The sequence below is a fragment of the Thunnus thynnus genome, chromosome 21 (genome assembly GCF_963924715.1).
Source record: "Thunnus thynnus chromosome 21, fThuThy2.1, whole genome shotgun sequence".
NCBI classification, from domain to species: Eukaryota; Metazoa; Chordata; class Actinopteri; order Scombriformes; family Scombridae; genus Thunnus; species Thunnus thynnus.
The window spans coordinates 27,414,413-27,430,707 of NC_089537.1; the positions used below are offsets into that span (position 1 = coordinate 27,414,413).

General features: G+C 39.3%; 1 protein-coding gene across 2 annotated transcripts in view; it reads right to left on the bottom strand.

Moving 5' to 3' along the window:
- Positions 1–2,545: 2,545 nt before the first annotated feature.
- Positions 2,546–16,295, bottom strand: part of trdmt1 (tRNA aspartic acid methyltransferase 1) — a 34,896-nt gene continuing 21,146 nt past the window's right edge. For both annotated transcript variants that reach the window (XM_067578691.1, XM_067578692.1), the window contains 7 exons: positions 14,778–14,843; positions 13,463–13,532; positions 12,506–12,589; positions 7,138–7,463; positions 5,598–5,655; positions 4,349–4,478; positions 2,546–2,912 (listed from right to left, as the gene is read on the bottom strand). In XM_067578691.1, coding sequence (XP_067434792.1) covers positions 2,812–2,912; positions 4,349–4,478; positions 5,598–5,655; positions 7,138–7,463; positions 12,506–12,589; positions 13,463–13,532; positions 14,778–14,843 — 835 coding nt within the window. In that variant the 3' untranslated portion in view covers positions 2,546–2,811. The remainder of the gene's footprint in view (positions 2,913–4,348; positions 4,479–5,597; positions 5,656–7,137; positions 7,464–12,505; positions 12,590–13,462; positions 13,533–14,777; positions 14,844–16,295) is intronic.

A 16,295-nucleotide genomic window follows, 5' to 3' on the forward strand; every position in this document is an offset into this window, starting at 1 on the left:
GACTTGGGATGCACCCAATGAGGTGCACCTGGCCCAGGGAAGAGGAGCTTAAATGTTCCATGTTCCTGTGTTCCTGTTTGTTATTTTAGTTTTTCTGTTGTATTTTCATTGTTTATCACACTTATTTAGTGTCCTCATTGTTTTGTATCTCTTTGTTGTGCTTTGACTGCATGACTGTTGGAGCTTCAGTTTTGAGCACCCTGACAAGGTAGCTACCGGGCAGGTTGGAAGCTTGCCACTTTGTTGTTTTGCCTTTTTTATTTTTGGTGGTAATCCTGAGTGGGGACACGTTTCAGAGTGTTGCATTTGGCTACATCTGTGGTCTTCGGTGATGCACTGAGTTCAGTGTTTAAAGTTGCCTCGAGCCAATGGCAAGCCATTGAAGACTAGCTAGGTTAGTTAGCCATCTCGGTAGGCAGGTAGGGGTTGGGGTGCCTCTTTACAGCTTGTTTCCCTAGTTTTTGCATGTCACACAACTTGGTTGTGATCTCTTCGTGTGAGATGAGTCTGCTTTTTGTTTGGTCATTTTGTCTTGTGCAACTGTGTACAGTAAACCACAGGTCACAAACCACAAGTTACTGTGTACAGTAACTTGTGGTTTGTGACCTTTGTGTTGTGGTAACTGCACTCCACATTTGTTGGGTCACTTGTGGGTTGCTGCTTAGGGGAGGTTGGCAACATTTGTGTGTAGTGGTTGACTACACTGTGACCAATTTATGTTGTGGTTGTTGCAGTCCACTTTGGTTTGGTTATGTTGAATGTAGCTGCTTTGTAGTTGTAACCTTTTTGTGTGTGGGATGTAGTCACTCCACAGATCAGTGGATCTTAGTGTAGTAGGGGTGGCCTCCCAGTTCGTCGGGTCACTCTGTGTGTTGCTGGTTACCAACATCCATCACAGTAACCTGTGTGTGGTTTTTAGACCACATGGTGTCCATTTTGTGTTGTGGTAATGGCAGTTCACTTTTGTTGGGTCTGTGTGTTGGTGTATGGCAGCAACTTTGTAGTTGGTCTACTTGTCGTGACCCTTTTGGTTTGTGGCTGTTGCACTCCACTTTTGTATTGGTCACCTGTGTTATAGTGGGTGTGTGTGTGTATGTGTGCACTGTAGGAAAATGCAGTAACTTTTTTGCTTTTTTTGTGATGTTCACTTGGTGGTGGTAGCCATTTGTTTAGTGGGAGTGGCACCCACTTGCACGGCTACCTGCTAGAGTGCTGCTCATTATCAAACTTAGTGGCAGTAACTTTCTTGGCCCTTTGTTTCTCAAGATCTTGTTTCTGCTGTCCCAGCAGTTTTGTTTTTAGTCCCGATAATCTTGTGACTTAATTGCACATCTTGTGTTCATATTGAGGAACTTTCTGAGTAATAACTGGCAATATTATTTTGTGAAAGGGTTCCAAGTACTATATGGATTGTTATATGCTCACAGGTGTTTAGCAGGTGATTTTTGGTCTGAATTGGTTTTTCCTCTAACATACAGCCTTGGTAAGTAGCACTCATTTTAAATTTACAATGAATTAATAGGTTGTAATTGTCAGTTACCTGTGAGGTGCTATAATAGTGCTGCATTGAATTTAAATGTTTTTTTTTATTTATTTTTTATTTTTCTATATGTGTGAACTATTTACTCATTATTTTAAGGGTGGGGGTGTTACCTGTATGTTTTTTTTGTCTCCTTCTTCTCCTGTCTGTTTCTCCGCCCAGGTCATCTACAATCAGTCCAAAATGAGGTGCACCTGGCCCAGGGAGGAAGAGCTTAAATGTTCCATGTTCCTGTGGCAGTCAGAGGCATTTTGATTGTGGACTGCTGGTCTTACCTCTCTGCCTGGGATTTTGTTATTTTAGTTTTTCTGTTGTATTGTCATTGTTTATCGCACTTATTTAGTGTACTTGTTGTTTTGTATCTTTTTGTTAACAAATCCCATGGCTTGTTGTTTTTTTTTTTTTTGTTTTTTGTTTTAAAAAAGGTGTTAGTTTTAAATTGGGTAAATAAAATAATTGTTGTTCGCCCCATAAGGCCAACCAAGGGTGGGGCCTAACAATATACTATATTTCAATAATGGCTGCAAAATTATAAAACAGCATTTTCTGCTCTACATGCTAATAATACTCTGTTCAGTTACTGTTTAACACAGTAATCAAAAGCAAGATATCAGCTTTGTGTAAGTTCATCATGATCAGCAAACACTGACAAACTTTTAGGGGAAAAAAAGTTGATTTGCACAGATCATTGGACATGAAGAAAAGAAAATGCTAGTAAATGCCTCTTTAATTTCATGTTATTCTGTTTATAAAGATGATAAACATATATGGGAAAAAAGAGAGGCAAACCCAAGATGTAGAATGAATCAATGGATGAATAAAGAGAAGGCAAGATGCTCAAGAGTTCCAATTATAAATGGAAAAACAAAACCATTCCAGCATGGGTGACACGTGCACACTCCATCAGGAGCCTTCATGACTCAAATACTAGTCATAAATATTACTCAATCAATAGTGTCGATTCAAAATATATCTGGAAAAAATTAGGTAAACAAAACAAGGCGATGTGTTTTATAGGTTATTTAGGTTTTTATTTAATCAGAAAATGGTATGCTCATAAAAACATATATTCAGCCAAAAGATATATGTACTATTGGAATTTAAATGTAAGAAACATGTAAACACTGTTATGTAGGGATGTCACAATAAAGTATATTTTGACCAGTTAACATCCCCAACAAGAATTTTCAAGCACAGCCATTGGGCAGAAAGCATCATGTATTATAATCCACAAGGACATAGTGGTCTCTTCCTCCAGAGTGTCCCAAGAGCTAGGAGACCAGCAGCTGTAGGAGTCTGGCCACCACCACAACATTGAGGCTGTTTCCTAGAACTCTGTATTGCTGCTTTGTGTGGATCTGCTCTGGAAAGGCTGCAAAAGACATTAAAATATAAATGAACACTTGTATATGTACTCCTCCCAATGGGCATTCAGACTTAAAACGTCTCTGCGTATGTGTTGCTTCATGTACTGGTGAGACAATGGGGTACGATTCAGAAAGTCCAGTTAGAGTAGCTGATTTATGTGTATAAACAGTTATCAGACAACAAAACACAGCACAGCAGTTTATAATACTCACAGACAGTATTTTTCAACTGGAAAATTATGGCAGCAACTATTTTATCTTTCATCAGGACTACTGCAAGGTAAACAGCAGAAATAAGGCATAATCCACCAGGAATGAGCACTTGCATGTATGTGGTTGGCCAATGCAGTGTCTTGCCAAATGATGTCACGCAAAGGTTGAGCCTGAATCAGATGAGATGGCTGTGGTTTTCACCCAGGGCTAAAGTTGGTCTGAACATGGACATAGTCAGACTAACGCACTTAAAAATTTGTGTAGTAGTTAATTGTTTTTAAATCCAATTCTGCTTTGGGAAATACTGAAGCCCACCAGATTAAATTCCTGCCTTACTCTACTGTGACATTGATTAACTTACGGCCTCTCTGAAAAATACAGAGTTAAGCTCTGTTCAAATGATTGTAGTAAAACAAGTTTTGCATGCATTTCCTTCATCATTGTGTATGTAGTGTGTTGCGAAGGCTCTGCGTGGATGAACGCAATACAGCGAGCAAAGTGGGGATATGTTCAAATTTCGTAAGCTTTGACCCAAGCTGTGCTAACCTTTGGTTGGTGGGTTCAGCCAATCACTGTTGACCACTAATTTCTCATCTTTCTGAATTTTCACAACTGTACAATAACAAACTGGCCTCATATGGAGACCAGACAAAAAAGATATTTGCTTGGTAAAATATCACCATGCAGATGGAGCTACCAGTTTTTCATTAAAAGAGCAGTTGGAGTCTCAAACCTAGCAATTAAGCAATTGTATTATAGCTTGCAAAAGTCAGTCCAACAGGTAATCAGAGGAAATAAAGGTGATATCTGTTTAATACAGTGCCACTAGGAGTTCAGAGGTGGTAGATACTGTGTGCCCAACGCAGAACATACAGCGCAAGTGTGTTGTTTTTCCCCTGTACTGTCGATAAGCCTTTAGGGTTAGGGCTTGGGGACACTAGGAGTCAATTAGAGCTGGGGTTGCTGAGAGATACTCAGTGCTTTCCGACAGCAACTGGTTGCCACTTCCGCCTGGCAACATTGGTTCTGTGTTTTGATACCTACGATATCTAAGATTCAATCAGCCTGTAGAAGGCTATTAAGTGTCACCACTGTGCCTGAAATTAATTACAAAATATTTCTTCCTCTTTGACACCCCTCCAGCTGATGGCACCCCAGGTGCCTAGCAAACCTATGCCTAAAAACGGCCCATCAAAAGACATAATATAATGACAGCTTTTTGACTTACAGAAGCTTTGAGGGAAGCCCATGAGGTTGGCAACTTCTCTGGGAGTAAAATAACGCAGCTTCAGTTTCAACAGCCGCTGGAGTTTCTCCTCTTCAGAGTACTGATCTAGACCTCTAAACACACTCTCCATCTGCAGAGCACATAAAACACAAGCCTTCAACACACTAGCATGAAAAAATGTCATTGTTCTGGCACAAACAGGAATTGGTAAAACTGATTTAGGATGTGTTAATCATAGCAATGTATTTCACTATTTCTTTGTGTTAAATAAATAGAGGACATATAATAAAAAAGCAACACACACCAAGGGTCATAGTGAGGTGCTGATCACTGAAAGTAGACTTAAGAGTGGGAAATAAAGTGTCACACACTCTGGCTCCATATGCATTTCTGTCATTTAGATGACGTTCTAGCCCTCAGGCCTTCTTCAAGATCAAGATGATTGTAGGACACAGGCATAGGTATGTTATGTAGGCCACACCCTAGTAACAGATTTGATGGTGATTAGAAAATCACGTTCACCATTAGGGTGAGAAAAACAAGAGACCTTAAGCTTTTTCAGGAAAAGCTATGTAAAAATTGCATGACATTCACCAAAGTTTATTACACTACTGCTTTGGAAAGTGCTGACTTGATGTGGATGTCAAAGAAAATTATGTGCACATTTAACAGTGTAAAACACAGAATGCAAAGTGGACAGTCCAAAGTTTGTTTTTTGTTCTTTTGTGAGAAAAGAGACATTAAGTAATCAGGCAAAGCTATTGGATGGAGTGCGTATGCTGTACTGATTCAAATTGTGTTTGAGTAAATGTAAGTCTTCTATAGTTATAGAGTCAAAGCTTAGTGCACCAAGTTGGACTACAACACTGCTAGTGTGTAAGCAGAAACTGTCAGTGCTTGTACAATGGACCCATCCTTGGAAATAACTACCATGCATAACTCTTTCACATAGTAGTCAACTACTACTGCTTTCAAATAATGCATTAAAGTTGAATGTTACTGCTGTATGTCACACCTTTTAAAGCAATTCTTTAAATCCAGTTCTGTGGTTCCCTCAGATTCTAAGTTCAGTCATTCAGAGCTTGAACCTCAATAAACCTATCTGCAAGTGTAGTTTTATGTTTACTGTTACAATTCCTGGACAAATCTACATTATGAGAATAAGGGGCATGTGCCTAATTCCAAGTTTGTCCTTGGTTGCCTAGTCTTGTCATTGCCACCTATAGTTTGTACTGGTGCCAAAACCTACCTCTGTTTCCATGCAGCACTGCAGTACTGAGCCAGTTCCCTCCACATACCGCCCATAGCTATGAATAAAACATGTTAGCACAATCAAATAACTGCATTATGTGATAATTTTAACAGTGATCAACCAACTCGACAGACAAACAGCAGGCGTGTGATACACTATCAACCAGTTTATCCCATTTACATATCCTGAGCCCTTCAGATTAGAGGTCTTTACAGGTCCACTCAGTTCTGAGGAACAAACTCAATCAGGTCCAAATCAGTCTCTAATCAGGTCAATAGGGTCTCATTTTACAGCCACTGGTCTTTGTCTATGTCAATATGCCAAATCCCAAGTGGATCTGAGCATACTTTGTGTATCAGCTCTGATCACAATTTGGCTACTCTTTTGTATATGATTCACATATAAATTTGGAAAAAAAGGTAAGAGGTAAAAAATAGGTCATTAAATAATTTTAATAATTTTTTTATAGATGTAATAAACAAACAAAAAATTGAAATTAGTTTCTATAACTTAACATTGTAGCATGATAATCATGATAGCAAGATGATTTAACTGGATGTCAAACATTTTCACCATAATTATGCCCTGACTGAATCATTGAGTTTTGATCTCCAATTTGCATTAATTATTTATTTATTACAATTTATTAAAGGATTTGGCAGGCGATTTTCAATATTATTCTTATTGTCAACAAATCTCATGTGCTAAGCCAAACCAACAATGAACTCATCCTACTTACAGGTACTGTGTGTGTGTGTGTTTGTATCCAAAGCCTGATATATCATATTCCTCTGTGCTGTAGACCTCCATTGTTGTTAAAAAGCTTAAAAACACATCAATGAGCCACACAGCTGCACTGGGTGACATTTTCCTTTGTCCCTGAGGGCAATGTCTACTGTAGTTAGTTTAGAAATGGCTCTAAAAAGTAAAAACAGTGATAAAATAGTAACCCTCAGGAGTGATGTTCCTAGTACGGCAGACACCACTGCGCATACAAGGAAATGTAGTTTCGTTTACAGAGATTCGCTAACGTGTGCTACATATCACAATCTCTTGACTTTGTACTAAATTATACATTTTTCAGAACTTCAGTACAAATGGTTGTGATATGTAGCACAACACGCTAGTAAAGCTCTGTAACCGGAATTGCATTTCCGCGCATGTGTAGTGGTCTGCCGTACTAGGAACATCACTCCTGAGGATTACTATCTTATCGCTGCTTATACAATATATCAGACTGTGGGTACACACACAACACTTTTAAGTAGATCAATTAATTGTTGTTTTGGCTCTCCACATGAGATTTGTTGTCAATAAAAAAAAACAGAAAATTGTCAGCCAAATCCTTTGTATTTCTCTATTTCTGTGTTTTAACCTCCAACACACACACAAAGACAAACACACACACACACACACGCACACACAGATATGGTTTGTTTTGAAAGCCAATGATCTAGAACTTAAGAGACTATTACTGCAATAATAGTGACACAGGTGAAGATAGTGACAGTTAGATGAAGACAGTTAGTGTACCCACCCTTTGGTAAAGCAGACAGACCTCCTGCATGCGGGCCGAACAATGTCCAAGATCAGAGCATAACGCAACAATGTTTTAGGAGGTAAGAGATAGTGTTCCATGTTTACTTCCATCTTTGGTTCCAGGAAGTCCTGGATCTGCCTGACAGACAGATCACTGTTCTGATTCATCTTTCTCTGGGCATCCATTGCTGTCTCTAGTTTAAAAAGGACATGACATCCTTGCATCTCTTTTTCTGGCTGGCAGGCATCTGGATGGGGAGGACTCAGGACTGCGGGCTGCTCAGCGGAATCACTCTCAGCAGGATGTAGGAAGGCTTCAAAATTCTAAGATTACATACTTTTGTAAAAAGCCTTATAAACAAACATTACTAGTATTGTGGGGACCTAATAAGATCAAATCAAACTCTACAAATTCTGTTTCCTCAAGGTCAGTTCACCAAAATAATAAAAAAAATTACACAGGGACAATTTCTTTAGTGGAGAATACAGCATAGTCTGTTAATTATCCAGAGTAACGGGGACAGCCTTCAATAGTATTAAGGTAGAAGCAGAAATCTCAGAGACATCACCACAACCTGGACAAATGAGCAAAAACTGTTTGCATGGATAGCACTGACTGGGTTCAGGAGAGGGCGTTTTCTGCCCTACCATTGACTCATGAATCACAAGGAGTGATTTGCCATGCAGAGGGTGCAATGATGGGTAGAGTCAAGCATAAGAAAAATCTCACTCTTAATTGCCAGAGAGTGTGCATTCTTCTCCCCAGTACACCGCACATACTCCCCGACCGACTACTTCCCAAGAAGGAACTCAATTACATCAATTATCTCACACACTCACAGTGTTAATAATCTAATGATGTCATATATAATATCAGTCAAAGGGACCAAACCACTACTTTTACTGCAATAATTTTTAAAATACATTCTTCTCTCTCAGAACTGGTTGATACGACATGCTGTCTGACAACATCAGAAATCAATTTTTATCGTTGTTCTGAATGGCTTCACTCAAAGGTGGAGTGAAAAGCTGACCGTTACAGACAGGGGCGGGAGAAGGGGAGACGCAGTATCGTTTCACTGCAGAGATTGGGGTGGCTGTGGCTCAGGAGGTAGAGCGGGTCATCCACTAATCGGAAGATCAACGGTTCGATTCCTGGCTCCCCCAGTCTGCATGTCAAAGTATCCTTGGACAAGATACTGAACCACAAATTGCTCCAGATGGCTGTGCCATCAGTTTATGAATGTGTGTGAATGGTTAGTTCCCTCTGATGGGCAGGCTGAGACGTTGCCCATGCAAGCATGTACCCATTCAGCATATGAATGTATGTGTGAATGGGTGAATGTGGCTCATAGTGTAAAAGCGCTTTAAGCTGTCGGAAGACTAGAAAGTTGCTATCCAAGTACAGTCCATTTACCATTTAGATAACGGAGCATATTTTAATAGTAGTGTTGCACTCAGTCAGTGTTAACATCAATTATAACTCTTTCTATTACGAACTTTTGAACAATGGAGGTTTTATATTTGAAAAACTTTCCTTGAGCTGAGAAAAGTGATTTAAAAATCTGTGATATCATCTCAATGTTAAGTCTATGGACCAAGCAGGAACTCACAGGCGGGGCCAGCGGGGGAAACACTACTGCGCATATTCAGTGGGAAGCAAACCCGAAAGCTAGAAACTTTTTTTGGCGTATGTGCCATGGATGTATAATAAGAGCTGGATAGGGTGCCGCTGCTCAGCCTTGCAGCCAATTTTTCCCCAGTGGCCACTCGCGGTATTGCAGTGAAATTCCCCCTGTGGCCCAAGTAGCACTTTACACATAGACCACCATTGTAAAAGAGACATCTGTAAAACTGTAAAACATTATTCATATTCCCGCCCAGTTACTGCAGTTAAAGTACAATCAAGAACACTTGCGGAGCACCCGCCCCAAACTAAACAGACATAACAGCTACATGAGTCTCATATTGTACCTGTAAGACTCATGTTTTAATGGCATTCTTCATCATCTGTAAACTGGTGTAACATCAGATTTCTACACAGTCAGAGAAACAAAAAGTGTGCATCCTGGCATTAGTTCAGTTATAAAATCCAAGGACATTAGAGACGCTGGTATGCATCTGTTTAAAGAGTAGATTACCTGACTTCACTGCTTCACTGCATTTAACAGTGCTGTTCAATCTTAACTTTACACCATTGCTGAAAACAATAAAGGATGATCTGCAGCACTGAATTAATCGGTTGTTATCAATCATGGGAAGAATAGCCACAATGACAGCACAAAATGACAATACTACCAATAATAAACTAAACACTATCCTGGTTCAATTCTCTAGATTCACAGATTTTACTGGAAAAACAGAACTCCTAGAATAAATTATCCACTCTGCAAAAGTCCAAAACGCTTGGAGGTCTTGAAGCTCCAAAGTTTGTCAATTACTTGATTGCCAACTAACTCAATTATATAATCAAATGGATCAGTCCTTCTGAATCAGACATTCCCTGGATAGATATACAGTAAACACTGCACAGACAGATCTCAGATTTACCACTCATCAGCATCCCTCATTGATCACCCTCCTGGTGACTAAATGTAGCCTTACCTTTTGCATACAGCATCATCACCATTATTAACTTCATTACTAACCCTTGTTACCTACCTCATCTATCTATCTCATACTCACAGACAGATTATGAGACAATGGGCCCCAGGGCACAGACACCCCACCTCTCCTACACAGGAGCAAGACTCCCAAACACATAGATAGAGTCATTTGTAGTTGTTTCAGTTATTTTGCATCGCCTTCAGTGATATTCTCCAGATGAATCAGAACTGTTAGATAGAGCTGTTTGTTTAAAAACTGCAGCTGAACTTCAATATTAGACTTCAATTAGTTGATGCTGGAGATGAAGAGAGGGTGTCTGACATCTGTCCAAAGCTTTCTGCCACAATAGATTCACAATGACCCTCTGCTGCACAGATATTATAATAAATACAACAGCACACTATACTAGATATTATAATCAAAGAAAGCCTGAGGTTCTGCTTATAAAAGCAGAGATGTTCTGCTGTTAAATGGATTTAAATTGCTTTACTAATTTTACAAAAAATTGGATTTGGGTAACAGATACTCAATATTAAAGTACTCTGATCCGGATCAGGGGTAAGGACACCAGGACTGTGATCATGATATCTCTATTTTTTTTTTATCAAACTGAGCTCTGTGACTTTTCAACATGAAATGTTCACATTAAGCTCAATTCAAACACAGGCTCTGGTCTAGAGATACCCCACTGAGCCCCTGAGACCCTTGGCCTGTCCTGTAGGCCCTTTCAGTAATTCTTCCATGCTCATACTCTATTACACTGCCCTAATAACAATAACACATATACATTACCCATCTCTGGCTCTCCTACACACACACGCACACACACACACACACACACAGACACACACAGACACACACAGACACACACACACACACACACACACACACACACACACACACACACACACAAAATAGTATCCAAAGTCTAATATATTGTATTCCTATCTGCCATAGACCTCCGTTGTTGTCCCGAAACCATTGAAAACACATCAGTGAGCCACACCACTGCACTGGGTGACATGTTCCTTTGCCACAAAGAGTTTGGACATATTAGTTTGTTTAGAAAAAGCTCTAAAGTCTTGCTCCAACTATGAATGCACCCACTGCATGCCAGACTGCTTAGAGACCAGATAAGACACATGTGGTGCCACTTTTTGTTTGTTTGTTTTTGTTGTTTGTTTCATGAGTTACTGGTAGGGCAAAAAGCGGTGCCCTTTACTGTGCCTGCTCAGTGGCTACCTCAGGTTTAAAAGTTTAAAAAAATGTTTCCAAGCAGTGCCTCACAGAGCACTTGAGAGAGTGCTGACAATTCAAGTCATGCTACTGGGCAAGTTTTTTTTACAGCAATGTTCCATTATAGTGCAACTGAATAGTTCCAGGTGCCACTGTTTTGCCATTGTTGTATTTTAGATACAGTTTGTACTCAATGCCATGTTCCAATTTACATGTCAATGTTAATTAAACCTTCAGGCTATCTGGAACTATCTGAAATTACACAAGTCACAAGAATGTGTAGCACTCTGACCCTCCATTGGCACAGCATGCTCTCTCAATAGCTTCGGCATCTCAGCCTCAGTCTTAGCTTGGAAATAAAAGTGAGCCGTGTTGAGTGACATGACAACAACCATATAACAAATTCAGTGTCTTTAAATGGGTAGGCTGGTTTGCAGTTACACAACAAAAACAAATGTGTATGCAGTTCTAGGGGAGACCATATAGTGGCACAATCTAAGGATGGCTCATTCTTTCATCAGAAAGTTCCAGTGTTTAAAAGTAACTTGATAATAACTTGCTGAATGCAATCAAATCAATTTATAAGAAGTGAATTGGTATGGAACACTCATTCTATTTCCAAAATGTTTTCTGTTTTTTAACAGATGGCAGACTGCAGAAGTCATAACACCAACCCAGACAACACAAATAAGTGGTGAGAGGGAGGGCCCCCACACCTTTAAGGATAGGTTCACATTTTGATACATGCCCATATGTACATCTAAAGGGTTACTGCTCACTGCACTGCTGTCCAAGCTCCAAAGTAATTTCTATGTCAGTGAAATAGGGCAAAATCCACAGTCCTTGTTCTGTGCACAAATGAATTTTCCAGCTTCACCTGAAACTAACATGAAGTTTAAAAAGTTTGAGTTAGTTGAACCAAGAAGGTATCTTCCAAAGTTAGTCTTTTTAGTGTGAAATTCCCATGTTGTTACCATCCCTAAATCTGAATACTAAAAAGACTGTAACTTCAGAAGATATCACTTTATTCATCTAATAAAGACAAAGTGACATAATTTGTCTAACTCAGACCGCTGAGGCCCTATTTTAGCTTCAGCTAAACTTTAGAATTCACTTTTACACAGAACCAGTACTACAGATGGAGCACTGAATATTTTCCATCCATCACCTTTGAAATTTGTTCAGTTCACCATACAAGCTTGTTCTCAGTCCTTCTGTGTTCTTTTCGGCCTTGAGAATGTTTCTGTGGTAACTGGACGGAACTTGTATGACACTACTTTGGAATTCATTAACCAGTTCTTAACTAGAATACACTGGGTACTGTGTGCAGCAATTTCTTCTTTACTAAGAGATCATAAACATGGCAGATTTCTTTCCAAATTCTGCACCAATAGGGTTAAGGATGTGGAAAATATGCAATTTGACCAGCTCTGAGGTCCAGTTTTCCTTGACACTGGAAGCTGAAACTAAAATGTTTCTTTGATACATTTGATGATACCAAGATTACTGTCAGTAGGCCTCACCTTTGAACTTATCTGGGTGCAAGCGTTTTCTGCTGAAATCTTAGCCATCAGGAAATAACGCAGTCTTGAATTTGGGATCCCAACCTGGATATATGAAAAGATGTAAACACAGCCTCTCAAGGATATGGAAAGAAAAACAATGTTTTCTGCAAACATTAATGCAGATACTTTTTATGTCATAAATTGAACAAAAATAAAAAAAAAATAAAAACATCACTTTGGTATGCTAAAAAGTTTGGGCACCCTACATAGTCAGTACTTAGTAAAACCCCCTCTGGCAGATATCCCAGCTTCCAAACACTTTTTGTAGCCAGCTTTCATTTCTTGTATTTGGGATTTTCTCCCATCCTTCCTTGCAAAAGGCCTCTAGTTCTGCAATATTCTTGGGCCGTCTTGCATGCACAGACCTTTTAAGATCTACTCATAGATTTTCAATTATATTTAGGTCAGTGGACTGTGAGGGCCATTCCAAAACCTTCAGCTTGCATCTCTTGAGGTAGTCCATGGTGGATTTCGAGGTACGTTTAGGATCATTATCCTGTTGTAGAAACCATACTCTTTTCCGCTTTGGCTTTTTTACAGACGGTGTGATGTTTGCTTCCAGAATTTGCTAGTATTTAGTGGAATCCATTCTTCCCTCCACCCGTGCAATGTTTACTGTGCTACTGGCTGCAACACAACCCCAAAGAATGATAGATCCACTCCCATGCTTAACAGTTGGCAAGGTGTTCTCCAAACATACCTTTGCTGATTGTGGCCAAAGAGTTCTATTTTAACTTCACCAGTTCACAGCACTTGTTTACATCTTTTCAACAAAAAATTTTTAAAAAATCATCAAAATATATTACAAAATATGTGCCCAAACTTTTGCATACAACTGTAACTTACCATATGTAAGTACCATCCACAGTACAGATATATTGAATGAATGTAATACATACAGTATATCTTTCTTACACTTGTGGGTGAGACCATGAGCTCCTGGAAAGTGTATCCACATTTCATCAGTGTTTTCACCAAACGTTCCCTACAGAATGGAAGTTTGATATAAAGACAGATTAACTCTCAAAATGAAATGTCTTGTACAACACCATTACAGTGGTTAACAAGAGTGAAATTAGAAGATAAGTTCTTAAGGGAAACATTACACATAAGCAAAGTTATTATAATGATTAGGTATGTAATGGGTGTAAATGGTGTGGACAACATATTAGAAACACCTTTCAGTATAATGCAGTCCAGCACAACACAACCACCCACTATGGGCTCAGCAATAAACCAAGTACAATTATCACCTTAATGACAATTCAGAAAATGTATAAGCTTTGCAAAAGTAGAATTTACGGCAGAGCTGTTGTATTGGATTGCAATATATTGTACAGGTGCACCTAATAAAGTGTCCAGTGAGCGTAATGCTCATCAACAAACTACAATGACCCTGTGTTATTGCTAGAATGTGAAATCATTGAAAGCAAATCTTTCTTAGGAACATTTTTTTTAAAAAACGCTACACTAGTAATAAGGCGGAAACCACCTCATGTTCTCAAAATAGATCCAGCAACACTGTAGGATGCTCGCTTAAAAATATACTTCTTTACATACAGTATGAGATGGAGTGGAAAAGTATAACATTTCAAGCCCCAGTTGGCTCTTTGTCAGGTGCCTGATGCTCCCCAAAAAGAATATTTCTGGGGATCCAACAATCTTGCGAGTCTCCTTAAAGAGCTGAAAGTGTCTATTTTTTTGGACTTAGCACCTGGTAAAGAAAGATGCATGAGTTTTTTGTTTGTTCAAATGGATCTATGCATGTCAGTGGATGTTCTAACTAATTGCATTTCAAAATGCCCTTGGTTTGCAAATGCATGCATGCAAAAGCTTGAAACAGCAAACTGTAGAATTTGTGAATTAGAAATAATTCATCTGTATTGTCAGAGGGAGAAAAGACAAGAATTTCCACAGATCTACCTACATTGTGCTTATCTTTAGTCGATAAGGAACAAAAGTAATAATGTGTAAGATTTTAATACAGGATATCTGAACTTTGATGAAAGCAAGATCTTTTAAGCTATGTTAAAATGTTTTGCAAAGTTTTGCCTTACTAATGATGGCAGCTGTGTTGCTGTATGATTTACAGGGTCTGTCAGAACTGCAGAGAACAGCTTAACCTACAGCATATTTTGCGACTACACTGACTGCTTTCTGTAGTTGTCGCTGTCTAATAATGTGGTGACCTTCAGGCCTTCTGATGCTCCCTTGCAGCCTGCATTGTTACCTGGCAGAGGAGCTCTCAAAGCCTTTCACATTCTCCATCAGGATGAAGCGGGGCAGCCTGCACAGCCTGGCCACATATCGCCATATGCAAGTTACATACAGGGAAGAAATGATGAGAGGGTTTATTGACAGAAATCATGCTTACAACATGGACCAAAACAGAGAAGCATAGGTCAATTTGGCTTCAGCAGCATTACCACAAACAAAAGAAAATTATATACCATTTCTCTCTATTAAGGGAGGCTTTCTGTGTCAACCACACTACAGAATAGAATACAATTACTGTTCACCAAAGTGGAGAATTGTCTTTGGCCCATCTGGCAATTCATTAAAACATACACATACTACAGTTAACGATATCAAGATTGAATATTCCAAAGTAATGAAGCACAGGTGTAGGCAGCAGAACCACACCACTAGAACAAAGCAACCCAACGTTTCTAAGGGAAGTAACATATGCAGCTGTCAAAAACTACTGTGACCTCAGTCACATCATGATGTTTTAAGATAACTGGATATGGTCCAAGAAGCATTTTGCCCAAAGAACACCATTATAAAAAGGGATGTCTGTAAAACAGTTGACAGGACATCTCTAACTGCAAACACAGTCAGTTATTACTCTTTCTATGATGAAATTTGGATCTATGAAGGTTTTATATTTGTAAAATGTCTCCGGTGCCCAGAAAAGTGATCTTAAAGTGTGTGACGTCATCCTGACATAAAGTTTATGAGCAGAGCAGATGGGGCAAAGGGGAGAAACAATAATGTTCAGTGGGCCATACAATGCAGTAGCAAACCTGGAAGCTAGAAACAGTTTGGGCTTATGTGCTTAGAGGCGCCGGTATCCAGTTCCTATAATACATCCATGAGTCACATCTACAGCTCGAAATTGAAGTGCAAACAAATGAAGGAGTTAAAATCGGACAGGGGGTAGGCTGATTGAAAACAATATTTAATTTCAGATGACACGTACATGTACAATCACATGACACAAGTACACCCTCTAAGGGTAGAGGCTGATTATTGGATCCAATATTCAGCATTTTTACGATCAAAATCGTTTTTTTTCTCCGATTCTGCCTCCTGTCTGTAGTCGAGCAATGTCCCACCCACAGCTCTATCTGATTGGTTACACATCACGAGTAATAGCCTATCAACACTGAAGGCTATGGCCACAGACGGCACAAAGAAGCATCTGCAGACTTCAAAGGTAAGGCATTAAACATCACAATCCTCTATGCTGAAGTTCTAAAAATACCACAATCTTATGATCTATTTCTACGATGATAAGCATGCCCAGTTTCCCAGTTACACAGCTGAAAATGCTTGAATAGTGCGCTTTGCTGCAGTGATATAACGTGAGGTAAGCTAATGTTAAGTCGCTTAAATATGATAGCAAACTTCAACAAGTTCATTTGTTGAGCCATAATTACAGCAAAAAACTGATAGGCTAATAGGTAATTTCTTGCACGTCACTTACCAGGGCCAGTCATACTCTCAGTCTCAACCCATGACTACT